The sequence below is a fragment of the Podarcis muralis genome, chromosome 12 (assembly GCF_964188315.1).
Source record: "Podarcis muralis chromosome 12, rPodMur119.hap1.1, whole genome shotgun sequence".
In the NCBI taxonomy this organism is placed as follows: domain Eukaryota; kingdom Metazoa; phylum Chordata; class Lepidosauria; order Squamata; family Lacertidae; genus Podarcis; species Podarcis muralis.
In genome coordinates, this window is record NC_135666.1 from 28,220,443 (window position 1) to 28,237,832 (window position 17,390).

General features: G+C 41.1%; 1 protein-coding gene across 1 annotated transcript in view; it reads left to right on the top strand.

The window, feature by feature from the left end:
- VPS50 (VPS50 subunit of EARP/GARPII complex) overlaps positions 1–17,390 on the top strand; it is a 73,601-nt gene that overhangs the window by 43,726 nt on the left and 12,485 nt on the right. Inside the window, exons 21-22 of the mRNA XM_028750078.2 lie at positions 4,071–4,192; positions 6,897–6,977. Of these exons, the coding sequence (XP_028605911.2) occupies positions 4,071–4,192; positions 6,897–6,977 (203 nt within the window). The remainder of the gene's footprint in view (positions 1–4,070; positions 4,193–6,896; positions 6,978–17,390) is intronic.

Consider the following 17,390-nt stretch of genomic DNA (forward strand, 5'->3'; position numbering starts at 1 on the left):
CAGTAGAAGATTAGACAAGTTCATGGAGGGTGCCTACAAACCCTCGTGCCTGTATGCTGTCTCCATACCAGATGCAGTGTGCTTCTGAGCAGCAGTTGCTGGAATCAGATGGGAGAGCAGGTCCTGCTTCCAGGCTTCCCATAGGCATCTGGTTGGCCACTGAGAACAAGATGATGGGCTAGACTGGCCACTGGCCTGAGCTAGCAGAGCTCTTCTTGTGTTCTTGTGGATGTAAGGTTTTATTTAACAGGCAGCGATGTGTCAGACATGCTGTAATTTGGTTACAACGCCCACTACTTAATGTTAGCTAGGATGCAAACCTCGGAGAATACTTGTACTGAGCCAACGTGCGTGCCCACAAATGTGCTTTGCCACTGACTGGTGTAACAGAAAGCCCTTCGGTGTTTGGGGGCTTTTTATTGCCTTTTACGATGCTTAGAACAAAAAGTTATCACACGAAGTCATTACCTTAATCTACAATGTAGGTAAATGGATTTTCATCTGATGGACACGAGGGAATGTAATTGAATTGTGTTGTGTGGAACCTCATTTCCATGCATCCTTGCCAGCAATCTTGTTCTCCCCATGCTGTTACCTGAAACTTCGTTAGACTCTGGGAAAACATTGCCTTTGTGAGCATGACCTACGCACTCTGAGCTCTTCTGGGATGCTGCAGTAATAATTCGATAAATATTGCTCAATATTTCTTGGCCAAATGCATAGTATCTTTCGCTGAACTAATAAGACTGTTGACACATATGGTTGAAGAACATGCAGAATTGCCGACTAATTTGGCAAAGATTATGTTGTTCATTACTTACAAGCCAGAAATGTGAGGAAAGATTTTTGTGCCTGAACTCCCAGTTCTTTGGTTGTTCTTTATTTCCTTCCTTCATAGCTTCTTTAAAGGATATCCCTAGCTAGGTTGGCCATTATGGGGTAGAACTGGCCATATGCAAGTGTATTTAGGGAATATTGAAAGAATGCATTATCTAAAGCACAGATGAGAAAGTGTTGTCTCTCAGATCAATGACCTGGAGCATGGAAGGCAGATAGAAAGTATATGGGTAAAAATTGTGGTAGAGGGAAACATCAGTGACCTTACTGTGTGTGTCTGCTATGGATCTCCAAGTCAGACTGAAGACTTGGATGATGCCTTCCTAGAGCAGAATACCAAACATTCAAAAAGGAGAAATATAGTAGTCATGGGAGACTTCAACTGAGTTTTGTAAGCAGAGGTTGGATGGCCATCTGTTATCTTTAGTTGAGATTCCTTCATTGTAGGGAGTTGAACTAGATGACTCTCAGGGTCTCTACAATTCTGTGATTCTATCCCTGAACTTTATATGCCTTAATAGGCTCTTTGGACTGCAGCCATGGTACCTAAATAAAGAATAGTGGCTATGCAAAAGTTATTTGTTGAAACTAACCCTACCATGAAATATTTTGCTATGTCAGTGTTCTAAAGGTGGGGGAAGGGGTTAAAAATGCTTTTCCCTATTCTGTATTTGATAATTACTAATTGGCATGTCCGTTGTGCTTTTGTTGCACAAAAAGTCTTGTAGAATCTATATATCCTTTCAATAACCCTGTGAGACACGTTAGGGTAAGAAATTGTAAAACTGGGCTTTTCATGCATTATCCAACTCCAGCATGAAAGGAAATTTCTAGGTGAAGATATGCAAAGAGTAAAAAGCATGGATATCCTTTTTTTAAAAAAAAAGCATGAAAAAGGCAGTGAACACTGACTTAGAAATCTGGGGTGCTTTGAGGTTTTTAAAAACTGCTTTGAGCTTTTGTGTTTTTGGGTTGTTGTTTTTACAATCAAGCAGTAAATTGCAATGAAAATAAATAAATCAATCTTGCATGGGCCACTTCGATTTTTCTTGAAGCTATATTGCAATTTAATAACACCTTGAGTAACACCTCTAAGATATTACTATATGGTTCATTATGTGTTCTGCTGCTTGATTTCTCACACAAAACATAAAGCAGAAATACATTTCTGTTATCTCTTTTTCTGCCAGACTTTAAGGGCAGACTTGGATGACTCCTCTATAATCTATTTGAGATAAGGTTAATGTGAGCTATTGCCCCCTCCCCTTGATGGTTCCAGCTTGTGAGAGCTGGAAAAGACGTCTTGCAGTGAACCATCGTGTAATGGAAATTTTAACTGTGATAATCATAACTGTAGGATTCTATGCTATGTAAGAATTACCCAAGGCCATGTAAGCCCTGTTACTGTGAGAGCCTATCATGAAATTATTCTAAACGCGTCCATAAGCACTTGACAAATTATATAGTAAACCGAAAACATAAAAGTTGCAGGCTTTTAAATATTAAAAAGTAACTCACCCCATATAGTTTTGCCTGGAAGTCTTAATATCACACTTGTTTTAGAATCCAGATTGCCAAGAAATATGTGCCAATGGCAAACAATTTGTCAAAAAAGCGTGTAGTTGATTGCATCTTTGTAAAAGTCTGGTTTCACTGCAAGTGCTGCTCATAATGTTCTTCCCTCCCCTTCTAGTTATTCTAGGGGATTTTTTTTGGGGGGGGGGACACTGCTGATGGTCCTGTTGGTGACTTTTCTGGTGGTTCCTTTTCAAAATACCTGTTTAGTGCAAAGAAAAAAAAAAGGTTGTCTACTAGGTTTATAGGAGAGAGTTTAAAAATTGGCATTATCTTATGGAAGGAATGAAGAAGAAATGTTCCTGGAGCCTGAACAGTGTCAAGATGCAGAATGATGTAGTGATAGAGAAATGTTCTTGGCATCTAAGGGAGAAAAGATTTTACAGGGGCAAGATTTAGGGAAGAGTTCCTTGTCTTCCTCATAGACTCTTAAGTTCTATCTTCTAGCCTTTCTGTTAAGTAGATGTTCTTATTGAGATGTTTGGAAAATCCAGGCCCATGGGATTATCTTGGGTGTTATTGGAATCGTTGACATACATATCAGTTACCGACAGCTTCAGATGTTATTTCTCTCCATAAATGTGATCGGTAACATTGGGACTCCTCCCGGCTGCAAGGATGGGCAACCCCAGAGAAAAAGGGGGAATGAGCAGAATTTAAGGAAATGTTCAAAACTACCAAGGCTTAGAAGGATGTTTGTAATCGAGGGACATAAAATCATTAGGGCATTTCATTGCAGTTTTCATTGCAGATTTAATGCTATTTCATGGGCTAGTTCAATGTATTATAATAAATGAGATACTGCCTTAAGCTAAAAACGGTGTTACGGTATTTTTTCCATAAGCGTGCTTAAACTTTCCGGGTTCTGATTTTGCAAGGTTGATTATCATTACCTCTATTTCTGATGTCCAGGCTGTGATTGCCACTTTTTATGTAGGCGCCACCCACTTCCAAGAGGAGAGGTATTAGCAGGCCTTTGCAATTTGCAGAAGTGCAAAACAACAATAGCAGCAGCAGTATTAGAAATAAAACCAAAGTGGGGGAACCACAAAACAGCCCAGTGAGAATTGAGAGTGCTCCGTGGCTCTTTAATACTGATTGACAGCTGAGGGGCTGGAATCCTGAGCAGGGAAGTGCTTCACACTGCCAACACTTTGTTGCGTGGCAAGGTTGCCCTAACTATGCCAGTTTGCAACATTCCACCACACATCTAGGCTGTGCACACAACCATATGTTTAAAGCACACCCTTCCTACCCCCTAAAAAAGAATCCTAGGAACTGTAGTTTGTGAAAAGTGCATGTCTAAAATGCACGTCTAAAATGTGTGTCACCAACATGAAAAGTTTAGAAAGCTCTGGTTTAGATCCTAACCTATGGTGACCTTTGCTTTCAGTTATGTTAGGAAATAGCTGCTATTCTATCCAATATTGGGGGGGGGGGCAATATTGCAGAATGGGCAGGCCCAGCATGGATCGTTTATTGTATTTTCATGGGATGCACACAGAGACTCAGTCCTCTAGCATCCACTCGCACACACCTTGCCAACCACCAGTACAGTATGGGCATTTCACTAATAATAAGTATGTATAAAAGCTGGTTTGACATCAGCGTGGCATGGAAAGTTGAACTTTTTGTGGTGTTCGTTTTTGTCTTTGAAGGCAAATACATGCAGATGATGAACATCTTGAAGCCCATTGCATTTGATGTGATCCACTTCATGTCCCAGCTTTTTGACTACTACATGTATGCAATATATATGTTTTTTGGCCGAAATGACACGGTAAGTAAATATTGCCGTTTAATCAGTGTGTGTGTGCATGCATGGTGAAGGGGAATAGTATAAGGGGGTAGCGATAGCTGGAATATTAATTTGCAATTCTAGAAGTGTAAATGGTATAAGGTCTGTGCGAGGGTTTACACCTATCTCTGCTTCCCAGATGTCATAGAGAAAGAAATGTTGTTATGAGGAAACAATCTGAGGATTACGGGAAAAATTGGTTTCTGGTTTGTGATATTGTGAGAGAGAAGATGGGGGTTTCGCTAGAATAATTCATTTTGTTCAGCTAATTGCTTTTCAGATATGATGTTCCTTTAATTTGGAGGCTCTCTCAAAATGTCATAACAAGACCAAGGAAAGAAACCCTCATAAAAAACCCATAACAACAACAACCCTACACAAGCTTGCCCACAGGCAGACTAATAAGAGGAATTTGGATGAGACATGCAGGGTAGTGGCTGTGTGGTAATAATAAGGACTGAGTAAGCTGCAGTTCCAATGGAAATCAATGGCATGTGAGTGCCAAGCGGTACTGGGATATGCTGCTGTTTTGCTTACAGTGACTGAAAGAGTATAAAGGAGGGAGGAGGCTCCTCAAGGCCTCTTGCTCCTTTTAAGATAACACTAGGAGAAGAATATAGGGAGGTGCCCACTCTACCCTTCAAATCTGAAGGCACCTTGCAGCATTGAGAAACTAGGTGTTAAATAGCTGGATACATTTCACACATGCCACAGATCATTTGTTTATTCATTTATAACTTGCAAATCTGAAAGGTATGTTCAGAATATTAGTACTAAGGAACAATATTTTCCATGTTGCAAGAATCCCAGAAGCAATGCATATACTAGAATCAAGTGCCCCACGAGCTTTAACAGGATGGGATCCTAAATCAGTCATTTATTTGCTTGACAGATCCACACATGGTTCCAAATTGTCTAGGGCTGTTCTTTTGGCAGGAGTAATAACATTGAGATTTGGTTGTTTACAGAGATGAACAGCAAATAGTTTTTTTAACACTGACTTGATTTTCATTGGCTGTTTCTGCTGCTCTTTCTTTAATCCCCCCCCCCCCCCCGCTTTGCACCTCCTGTTTGCATTTTAAAGCTTTTACCCAGTTCTACACTTTCCACATCTAGCAGAGAACAACACAGTGCTAGGCAGGTAAATGCGCAAGAGTTGGCTTTTTGAACATTGTGTTTCCTACTGTAGTGTTCCTTATTGTTTGGCTTTTTGAAGAGCAGTTCCCATGGGAAACATACAGCTTATGAAAAGGGTCTATGAATTTAATTTAGCCTTCTTGTAAAGATGAAATGATAATCTAGCATCTCTGAAGACCTCAAACAACTTTGCTAATAATAATAATAATAATAATAATAATAATAATAATAATAATAATAATAATAATTAATAATAAATAATTTGGTATGCCCTTTAGGCCAGTAGAATAAAAGAATGATAGAATTGTAGTGTGGGAGGGGACCCTGAGGGCCATAGAGTGCAACCCCCCTCCTACAATAAGCTGCCTGTGTTGGGGATACCATTGAGTAGGGTCAACCCCACTAAATTGAAAAGGAAATGTTTTTGAACCTTTGAAGACATTAATAATTTTATTGTAAACTTCTCTAAGTGAAAGTCTGTCATCTCAGCCCACACACTGCAGATGTGTGTGCTATAAAGATTGCCTTAAGTGTTCTTCCATATTCAGTTGCCCATGTAACAGTGACATGCTATTTAAAATATTCAGCCTTTTCCATCATTCAAGCCCATTTGTCTACTTCAAGCCACTTACCCAGTGGGACATAAGTGGGAGTAACTTGGCCAATGCACAGGTACATTAGCTTGAGTGGCTTTTGAATGATAGTTAAGGTCTGTTCTGTTGAATCCGAAGCAAAGGAGTGTCTTCCTGAACTGACAAATGTATTCCTGGTGTGAAACACATACCCATATTTTGACAATATGGTTGAAGTTGAGCCTTGAAATGCATGTATGTTTCTTAGTTCTCACGCTATAGTTTTGTCAACTGAGCAGCTCTGTCTGGGTCTCTTATAATTCCCACTGAATTTAAAATGTGGTAAGTTGCAACACGATGAGCTAGTATTATTCATTCCTATAATGGAATGGCTTTGGGTCTTTGTGAATCATGACACTGGAACATTTTCTGCTTGATTCATAATCACAAATGTTTGTGTAGGTGTAACTTCACTGAATCTTTTCAAAAGGAAATCTTCCTTATGTAACTAGTTATCTTAGAGCACAAAGGTAATTGCTACTAAATAGCAAGTACAGTTCTTCATTCTGATTTACATTAAATTCGTTCTTCATGTGGCAAAGGTGTCTGGTGCCGTTTGATGCCATTCTCACAAAGAATACAAAGCACATGGCTTCCCAAAGTGCAATATAAAGTATTCTGGAAAAAAATTATCCCCTAATACAGTGGATAATTCATGTGTCCGGTATGAATTGTGTGTGGTCGTTGTAGTGTATGAAACTTAGTTTTTCTTTTTATATGAGTGCAATGTTGAGTGTGTTGCTGCTGCCTTCCCTCCCCATCCCACCTCTTTTTCCATTTTTTATTTTGATTGAAATACCATGTCATGCTGAGCTTTTATCCAATGTGGCAATGGAATGTAGGCAAACGGGAAAATTCCTTTGGATTATTTGTATGCTATCCAAATTGTGTTGCTTAGAATTACCTCTTACTTCCAGTTTGAAACGACAGGACTGGGACTCAGCAGCAGCCGGCTTCGAACCACACTCAACAGAATACAGGAGAGCCTGATTGATCTGGTAAGTTGTAGGACTTTGAGTAATTGAAATGGAAAAGTAATAGGAATTTCTGCTTTGCAGTGGTTGCTGTACCAGATGTACACCATCCTGAGTAATTGCACTAAATACGTTAAAAGGTAAAGGTAAAGGTAACCCTGCCCGTACGGGCCAGTCGTGACCGACTCTGGGGTTGCGTGCTCATCTCGCTTAAGAGGCCAGGAGCCAGCGCTGTTCAAAGACACTTCCGGGTCACGTGGCCAGCGTGACGAAGCTGCTCTGGCGAGCCAGCACCAGCGCAGCACACGGAAACGCCGTTTACCTTCCCGCTACAAAGCGGTACCTATTTATCTACTTGCACTTAGGGGTGCCTTCGAACTGCTAGGTGGGCAGGAGCTGGGACCGAACGACGGGAGCTCACCCCGCCGCGGGGATTCGAACCGCCGACCTTACGATCAGCAAGTCCTAGGCACTGAGGTTTTACCCACAGCGCCACCCGCGTCCCTTAAATCTATGTTAAATCTATGTTAGATTACAACAACACATGGTTTGTGGAGATGGCTCTGAAGACGGTTTGGAAACTTCAGCTGGTGCAGAGTTCAGCAGCCAGGAAGACGGCTTGAGCATATTACACCAATCCTGGCTTGACTGCCCTGGCTGCCAGTTAGGCCCTCTTGTTGGTTCCTCTTGACCCATACCACTGGGTGATCCGCAATAATGAAGAAACTTGGAAATTTGGCAAAGTTGATGCCTATGTATATTTCAAAAACAGCATGAGACTGTCTGTGGTGAAGAGGTGGTGGTTGAAAACTTACAATGATAATTGGGATTTTATCCTATATTTCATACCCCTACCTCAGCAAAGCCATCAAGATGTCTTTTAAAGATGGAAAGCTTAAAAAAACATGCATTCAACAAGATCTTCCCTTTAGGAATCACTGCCTGTTTTTTCACAGCAATTGCATTACCTGTGAATCCTTCTGTCTCAACAGTCCTCCAGAAGATACCCATCCTTTGGGGCCTAAGGTTTCAGCAATTGGCCATAGCACCTTTAGTGATTATAAGCTTGGAGAGACCAAACATGAGACAGTTCAGTTCTCGCTCTCTGTGCTTCATGATGTGATACCCACATTAATTGGTATCAGTGATGTGAAATAAAGCCTAATGATTTTAACTCGGGTACCTTCACAGAATCACATTAGTAGGAACCATCAGTCCAGAAGTTTTTTCTGTTTCCAGTTCCCCACGTTGTTACAAAAGGTCCCTGACCCCCTGGAACAACTATGTGTGTATGGGGGGGGGGTGGAACTCCAGGGGCCCCTGGAGCATGGGGTTCTGCAGGATCAATTGATGGAAATTGCCTCCCCTCCCCCTTTCTCCAGTGGAGAATCGCAGGCATTTGTTCCAAACTCAGTGCACTATGTTTTATTAATAATAGAAGGTCTGGTCTCAAGTGTGATTATAAAAGCTGTATGGTACAGTACTAAAATGGCTACCCAAAAGTCAGTCTAACCACTTTTGCCTTGCCATCTATCTCTCGTCCTCTGAGAGCATGTTAGCTGCCAGTGGAAATATTTGATAGATGTTGATTTATTTGTGTGCCTCTTTTTATAGCCAAACACCAACATAATTTGGCTGTTGTTGTTTTTAGCTAAGACATTATTCATACCACCGTGATACACTGCATCTCTTTTATGTCAGCAGCTGGTTTAAATGGGTCTCCTCCTTCCAGGAAGAATTGAATCTACTGTATAAGAACCACTGTTTATCCTGTCAACTGTTGAAAGAATGTAAAAGCACATATCCCTAATAAGTAATGTGGTACCAATTCTGTGTACATATTCTGCAATGGAATTAAATAGGCAGGTTAAATTTGAAATACTTTATTGTCACTTGTACAACTTGTATACAGTGAGATTACACGAGCACCCTCCACTCAGCTCTCTTAGTCTTAATTCCCCTCGTTTACTGACGCACACCCACCAAACCCGAAAGTCAGTTGCTCTGTTGTTATCTTTTCATTTAGCAGCCTAACAGCCCACGGATAGAAGCTGTTCTTTACCCTGTTGGTGAGATTAATCATGCTTCTATATCTTCTGCCTTAGGGCAGGAGATCAAGAAAGTGCCGGCCAGGGTACTCTCCTGAGGCAGCGTTCTTCTGCTATTTCATCCAGTGGATTCACGGGACAGCCCATAATATCCTGTGCTGTATTCACTACCCTCTGTAGGCACTTCCTATCAGATGATGTCAAACCAGCATACCACACTGTGATGCAGTATGAAAGGACACTTTCTATTGTTGACCGGTAGAAGATCATCAGATGTTGATTGACATTGTTCTTCCGCAAGACTCTGAGGAGATGGAGTCTCTGTTGGGCTTTCTTAACCACCTGGGTTGTATTTATTTTCCAAGTAAGGTCTTCACTGAGATAAACTCCTATGAATTTAAAGGAGTTTATCACAGTGAAGACCTTACTTGGAAAATAAATACAACCCAGGTGGTTAAGAAATGAAGCTCCTTCTGGAAGGGGAAACCGCAAATGCAACTGATCAATAAAACCAGGCAAATGCTTCTTTCCTCAGTGGAGAGGGTGACAAATTATTTACCAGCTCTGGTGCACTGCTCTTTGCTTTCAATAGACTGGTACTAGGGAACAGAACAAGTTCCTGGTTCAAGCACCATAGAGCTGCTGGCAGCCTTGGTTTGGCTCTATCTGTATTAATTGGGAGATCATTTTGATATAGTTTCCCCCCCTCTATGGGTGTGGTTTCATAATAAACCCAGGTATGGACAGACACATATAGAAAACACATTGGAATTGGAAAACCAAGGTGGATTCTCCAGGAAGGATATGTAACCATGTATGCTAGATTCCTGATAGCTCCTGCTCACAGATACCTTCTGTGAAACCCATGTGATAAAAGTGCTTTGTAAAGCACCACAAGAGTCCATAAACTTCTATATGGGGGAAGCTGTGGCTTCCTTTTTCCGGAGAGGGTTCTGTGTTTAATCCCTGGTGTCTCTATTCAAGTAACTTGGGTTATGTGAGCAAAGTTTCCTTCCATTTCATCCCACAGTTTCTGGGGGGTGATCACCTTCACTATGCATGCTGATTCATTACCCGTCCCTTCCAAAACTGAGCTTGGTAACAGCCACTGAGTTGTAGCTCAGTACATCTGGAGGGCAGTAGGTTGTGGAAGGCAGGTCTAAAAGGTACTCACCAAGGTGGTTTTTGTTTTTTGTTTTACTTTCCACAGTATATTTAATCTATATATTGTGTTTCAGCCTAGGTACAGTTTTATTTCTGAGACCGAACAAAAATGAGAGCAGTTAATATGTAAGCGGAGGAGCTTGTCAGAGCAATGGGATTTCCAGGGGTAGAAACAGAAAGATGGACCTTAGTTTTTTCTGTATGTGAGAGAAAATCTTATTTGTTTTTCATTTAGTTTGTTTTTCGCTACAGTGAACTTATGCTGTACATGCTTAATGGGGGGAACTGCTCTTACAAGATCAGAATTGGAAACCTTTCCCCATAAAGTCTAAAGGAAATGAAAGATCAGAAAACCTATCAAAATTGACAGCGTTCAAATTTAAGAATCCAGAGCTGCTAACTAGGTCCATCTTAAACCTGGGCGAGTAAAAATGTCTTAAGTAGTGACAGATGTTCATCAGGGATGTGACTGTTCATGCCACCAGGGCAAGGGAATTTTCAAAACCAAGGCATTACTACAGAGAAGGCTGCACAATGAGCCATGTTTGCCAAGGGGTAACAAGTTGGACTATCAAGCCATTCCTAAAGTATTTGCTGCTATATTTCTCCATGTGTACACTGTACATGTGTGTGTGTGGGGGGGGTGAGTGTCTTCCCTGTTCCCAGTTTCTGTGTCTCTCCAGCATTGGCATTTGCATGTTCAGCAGACCATCAGGAAGCAGAGTCTATGTGCACCTGTAGGTTCTCCCTTCTGACAGTTTCCTGAATGCACCAGAGTTGAGGGTAGCAGAAGGCTTAACGACCCCATTTGCACATAATGGTAAGCCAAACCATGGCTTAGGGGGAGCCAAGCACATATGCAGGTTCCTGCATTGAAGGTGGTAAGTTCTGAGGTCCTCCCTTGGTTCTGCTGCCACCACAGCATCTATGACTAAGCCATGACTTGGCTTACTGTTGCATCTATACCCAGGCAGCTCATGGCTTGTTTGCTTCAGATAAACTTCGAGTGGTAAACTAAAAATAATCTTTGGTTTATTGGCTTGTGGTTCTAGGCACACGGGTGGTGCTGTGGGTTAAACCACAGAGCCTAGGACTTGCGTAGGACAGAAGGTCGGCAGTTCAAATCCCCGTGACAGGGTGAGCTCCCGTTGCTCGGTCCCTGCTGCCGCCAACCTAGCAGTTCAAAAGCATGTCAAAGTGCAAGTAGATCAATAAGTATCGTTCTGGCGGGAAGGTAAACGGCGTTTCCCTGCGCTGCTCTGGTTCGCCAGAAGCGGCTTAGTCATGCTGGCCACATGACCCGGAAGCTGTCTGCGGACAAACACCAGCTCCCTTGGCCAATAAAGCGAGATGAGCGCCGCAACCCCAGAGTCGGCCACGACTGGACATAATGGTCAGGGATCCCTTATCTTTACCTTAGTAGATTCTAAGCTGTTCTCTGTAACAGATTTTTTAAAAACAGGAAAGTTACCACTGACACTTTACAACTCTCTAGGAAAGATTTGTGCATATAAAATGCCGTGATCCTTTATTCTTTCTATTCCTTAATTTTCTGAGAAATCTTGCATTGGCAATGACGTCTAGCTATTACCTTTTTGACCAACTGTATTTTGGATGGCTTCCTGCTCAGTGTTGACTGTGAATTGCTCCATTAACTTTAATAAGACTAATTTTGCTTTTAAGTTAGGCAAATTCTTGATCAATTTTGTCAGTGGCAAAAAAGTAATGAGTTGCATCAAACAAAAGCAATTTTGGATCCTGTTACATTTAGATTTGAGGGAGTCTGGCATACTCTTTATGAATTAAGATAACTCTAAGGTCATCTGTTCACAGGAAAAGGATTGAGAATTTAATTCTAAATACAGATAATGATAAGGGGGCCTAATTCTTTTAATGCACCTTCTAAAAAAGTGGAAAATAGGTAATTAAACCCCCTCTGGTGTCACTTCACCTCCTAAGCTGTTCATGTGAATATCTTCTTCCCTCTCCCACATTGGAGAAAGACTTCAGTTTTTTATTTCAGTTTTAATTTCTTACTCACATTTCACCATGGGGTCCCAGGACAGGTTATAGCAATTAAAAACTACAACACTGAAACTATTTAAAACAAATTATACTCACAAAGGTAGGGTAGATCTGAAAAATATGTATCTCGGGTGTCAGAGGCTAGGGACATTTAATAGAGGTGCCAGAAGCATCTCTGGGGAGCGAATTTCACAGCTTATGGGCTACCACAGAGAGTTCCCCCTCCTGAGACACCACCTTGAACTACTATGGGCAGTAGAACTACCAAGAGTCCTTCTCCCCAGGGGGTCTGAAGGGAAGGAGGTGGTATTTTCAGATATTGGGGGCTAAATTATTTAGAGTTTGAACCCCAAAATGAGCACCTAGAAATTGACCTGGAAACTAACTGGCAACCATTCTTCAGTGTATCTGAAGAAGTGTGCATGCACACGAAAGCTCATACCAAGAACTAACTTAGTTGGTCTTTAAGGTGCTACTGGAAGGAATTTTTTTTGTTTTGACTATGGCAGACCATCTGTAACTGGCAACCATTAGTTGCATCAGTAATATAGCTGCTACATTTTGAACTAGGTGAAGTTTCCGAGTCAGAAGGAGCAGCCGAAGTTTTTTGGTAGCAGATTCCAGAAATGTAAATGGCGGCTTGATGCATCAAGTCCAGTCATTTAGATATTTGAGTTTTATATTGAACAATTGGTTCTCCTAGAAACAGCAGCAACTGTTTAAACACCAATTTGTCAGTTTCCAAAAAAATACTTAGCAAAGAATGACAACTGGAGATCATTGTGTTGAAGATTTTGTCTTAGTTCAGTTATTCCATGAGGCCAAGCTCTGGAGAAATGGCCAGAATCTCATTTGGAAATCTTGCAGGGTGAACTTTTGAGGGAGGAAAGTAGGACATGTCTGCTGTTCTCGGAGCTAAACTTGGGATGCCATCTATCGCAACCAGAGTTGAAAATAAGTTAAATGGATGGTAACATCCTTTCAAGCTATGCCGGATGGAAAATGAAGGGTGGAGTGCTGGGCACAGAGATGTCAAAATAAACTGGCAATTGTAACTGTTGAAGGGTTTTTGGTGTTAGGCCATTCATTGTTGTGACCTGACGGAATGGGTTTCTGGCAGTGATGTCCACAAACATAGTTATGGCTATGAATAGCATGTATTTCTTGTGGTGATGTTGCAAGTTTAAGAAAGATCACACCAGGGCACATTACCTTCAAATACTGGCCTTCCTTATGTAGGCCTTTTATGGATTTTAAGTAAGACCATAGTAGATACAGTGGTACCTTGGGTTACAAACACCTCGGGTTACAAATACTTCGGGTTACAGACTCCGCTAATCCGGAAGTAGTACCTCGGGTTAAGAACTTTGCCCCAGGATGAGAACAGAAATCGCGTGCCAGTGACATGGCGGCAACAGGAGGCCCCATTAGCTAAAGTGGTACCTCAGGTTAAGAACGGACCTCCGGAACAAATTAAGTTCATAACCAGAGGTACCACTGTATCTTGAAGGGATGACTGCTGGTATTCCAATGCAGGAGTGAAAATGTTTGTCGTTGCTGCAGCCAAATCGAATATACTACTAATTACTTTATTTATTTTACCCATTATATGTCGATCCATTGAAAAAATCTGGTTGCCTGTTCTGTCTCAGTATTTGAGTTAAACACCACAAGATGCTGTGATTGAGATACTAATAATAAATTGTTTTTATAACTTACATGGTGGTGGTGTTTGTACCAAATGTGTTCCCCTACAAACTAATTATTTTAACGATTGAGCTTAATTGATTAGCATATGTAGCCATCATGACGGATACGAATTTTTCATTACATTTTAAATTTCATTTTTAACCATGGTCAGTTGTATTGCTTTTAGCATATATAGTAGAGCGCTTGATGGGTTAGTCTATCTGCAAGTACTTTGGTGTTCAAAAGAAAGGCAGAGTGTTGTGCTCCTCCTAGTTTCAATACCTCTGGTTTATAAAGATAATTGAAAGCTCCTCTATACTGAGTCAGACCATTTGCCAAGCCAGCTCAGTGTTGCCCATGTTGACTGGTTGCGGCTCTCCAGCATTTTAGACAAAGGTCTCTCACACCCCTACCTAGAGACGTTGGGTTTTGAACCTGGGACCTTCTGTGTTCAGGACTGGTGCTCTGCTAATGGCCTTTCCCTTTACGTAGCAGAGCCAGGAAGGACTTCTGCTGGAGACTTTTGAGCAGCATAGGCTGAGCCAGTAGGATGCTGCCCTGCCAACTGCAGTCTGCCCTCAAGCAGCCTCTGCCTACCTGCCTTCTTTATTACAACCACTCCATGGGGTGGGACTGGCAGTTAGCTTCTTCCTCCTTAGCGCTCAGTTTAGTGTTGCCTTTGTAGAACTCAACAGGGAGGAGGCAAAGCTAGAATTAGTGTCAGCTCCGCCAGTCATTTGGCTCTGGCGCCACCTACTGTTGGTCTCCCTGCTTTCCAGTTCACCAGTGCCAGTGGACACCAGCCGCCATTGCCTTTTAGAGCTGTTTCTAGTTAGAATAAACAGTACTGTACTAGACTATCTAACAGTTTGACTTGGTTTCAGGTACTGTTATAGGTTGCAATGGCAGTGGGAGAATTTAAACCCAGACTGATTATGTGGCCTTTATTTTACCCACCAGGTTTGTTTTGTGTGTTAAATTGGACACTAGTCAGTATATAGGTAAAAAGCTCTTGCTATTCCCAGTTGTGTCTTCAAACTTAGGCTATATTGTTCTCAGTGGAGTCCTTATGAAACCGTATCTTTTTTCTTTCTTTCTCATCGATTGTTTTACATTAAACTGAAAGACAACTTTTAGGACTGATAGTAGAAAAAGGGCACATTTGGTTTTGCAAAATTGCTCTTGCCCAGGGGAAGCATTGGTTAGTAAATAAAGCTTTAATTAACATCATCCATCACCATGAAGGGTGAGATATTAGTTCCTGTACTTGTGCTTGTATATTTTGATGGCTCTGCACTGAAGTGCATGCAGATAACTCCTTTGAGGAGGCAGATGTAAATTTTTAGATTTTTGAGGCTGAATATAATTATACTTTAGAAAAGTAGCAGTCTCCTTTTCCTATTTAGCGGGAAGAATTGTTGAAGAGTAATGTATATCTTTTGTCATCTACTTGACAAAACAGGAAGTGGACTAATGAAAACTTTGTGTTATTGTTTCATTGACTAATACTTAGCTGCTAGTATGTACCTTTGAACTTTTGGGGACTGACTTCTGAGTGAAGTTTCAGAAGATTGTGCTACTCATTAATTTTTGTTACGGCTAGTTTATGTGCCAGTTGGATATGACCCTAGTTTTATGGATTTATTAAGGTAGAATTTTCTTTGACTTCCAGGAACCTTAAAAGAATTCTCAATTCTCATGTAACCTTAAATAGGTTACTGCATTCTCTGGTATAAGTCAGAGAAAACCCACATTATGATTTCTTACTCCAAGAGTTTGTAGAAGTTGCTGAATATTTCTCCCGGGCTTTACGACTGGGAGGTATAAAAGGAAAGTAGTGGTTGTTGTAATTTAGAAACACTTCATTACAAGAAACATTAGGATAGGAGTTTAAAGATGATTGCTGCAAAATGGTGTAAGGTATGTGAAGTCTGGCTCGCTGTAGAAGCTCCAGCAGAAAACTAGCTGCTGTCCTCACTACTAATTAATAAAAATGCTATGTTGGTTGCAAGATAAAAATTAGGTATAAAAGGAGAATTCCAAAATCCAAGTTTGAGACAAGTACTCTTTGGTGAGAACCCCAGCAGAGATTTAAAATCACTAAATTATTGATATAGGAACTCAAGAGGGGCTTGTAAGAGCCATGCGGTCCTAAACTGGAGCAGCCAGCTCAGATCTCCTCACACATTCAGCTTCTCAGGTAGAATGAAGGGGAACAAGGTCTTGATTACCTAGTCTCTCTTAAGGTGAGCTAAGCCTGGCAGGACAGCTTACTCCATGGCACAACCCCTTCCTTCATGCATTAATTAAACAAATCCCACAAAAGCTTGTCTCATGCTGTTGAACCCAAACTTATTAGAAGGAATCTTTCATATTAACATCCATCTTTGTAATTCAGTGCGAGTGGAGGCCTGCTGCTTTAAAAAAGAACCCTGGGAAATCTAGGATGTGGACACATAACTTGAGTAACCCAAACTGGGAGTGGATTTGTATACTTGGAATCCAGTTTGTGAGACCAGTAGTTGGCTCAACTTGCATCTCAGTTATTTTCAGTATGGTTGAGTAGATTAACAATTTCTATCTCAGGTGAGTACAGTAATCTGTCTGGGCCTCCACTGTTAGGTTTTATTGTTTGTGAATGGTTAGTTCCAGACTTCTTGGATTTTACCACTTGTTTCACAATGTATGTTAAAGAAAGATGGCATCATATTCCTAGATGGTGTGTGTGTGTGTGTGTGTGTGTGTGTGTGTGTGTGTGTGTGTGTAGTACAAATACCGCTAAATGTGAAAAGGAGCTCTTCATCAAGTTTGTTCCTGTGGCCAGTGGTGAAAATTGCATACTCCAAAAGCCTTTGTAACGTACCAGTCAATGATCTGTCTACTTCCTTTCTCATTACAAGGAGTGATACAGTACAAAAGCTGCTGAGACTTGATGCTTTTTCAACCTGAATGGCACCTGTAAACCTGACAGTTGCTCAAAGGTCCTTCTTGTTTTCCTGCTCAATGAAGGAGAAAATGAAAGAAGGAAATGTCACTCTTTTGAAAGTGGGAAACACTTGAGACAGAAAATCTCCCCCACCTCATTTTGTGTGTGTGTTTTTTAAAGGCACAAATGCTAGCTGTATAATGAAAGGCTTTTTGCAACGCCTACTTGCTTTTTGCTATCTCAAAAGTAAAAACCTTTCTCAGTGTATTGTAGAAGCATGGAACGATACCCTAAAGAAGCAAAATGTCATTAAGGGTCAGGCAGTCTGTATATGCTCTCGACATATTGGGTCAATGGGTTATGTTTGTTCAGGAATTTTATGTCTCTGGATGCTAGAAGCCTGCCTTTGTTCTTTTTTTATTCTATATCAAATCAATTTGTCACTTTGGAGCACTTTGTTTGGACTGTACTGAATGTTCTCCTCTTTCAGTTTGGGGGGGGGGTCCAAAAGCTTGCTTTCAGAGGACCAATATACTTCTGGAAAGAATCCTAAATTCTGTGGATGTTAATCTCCTCTGCCCCCAC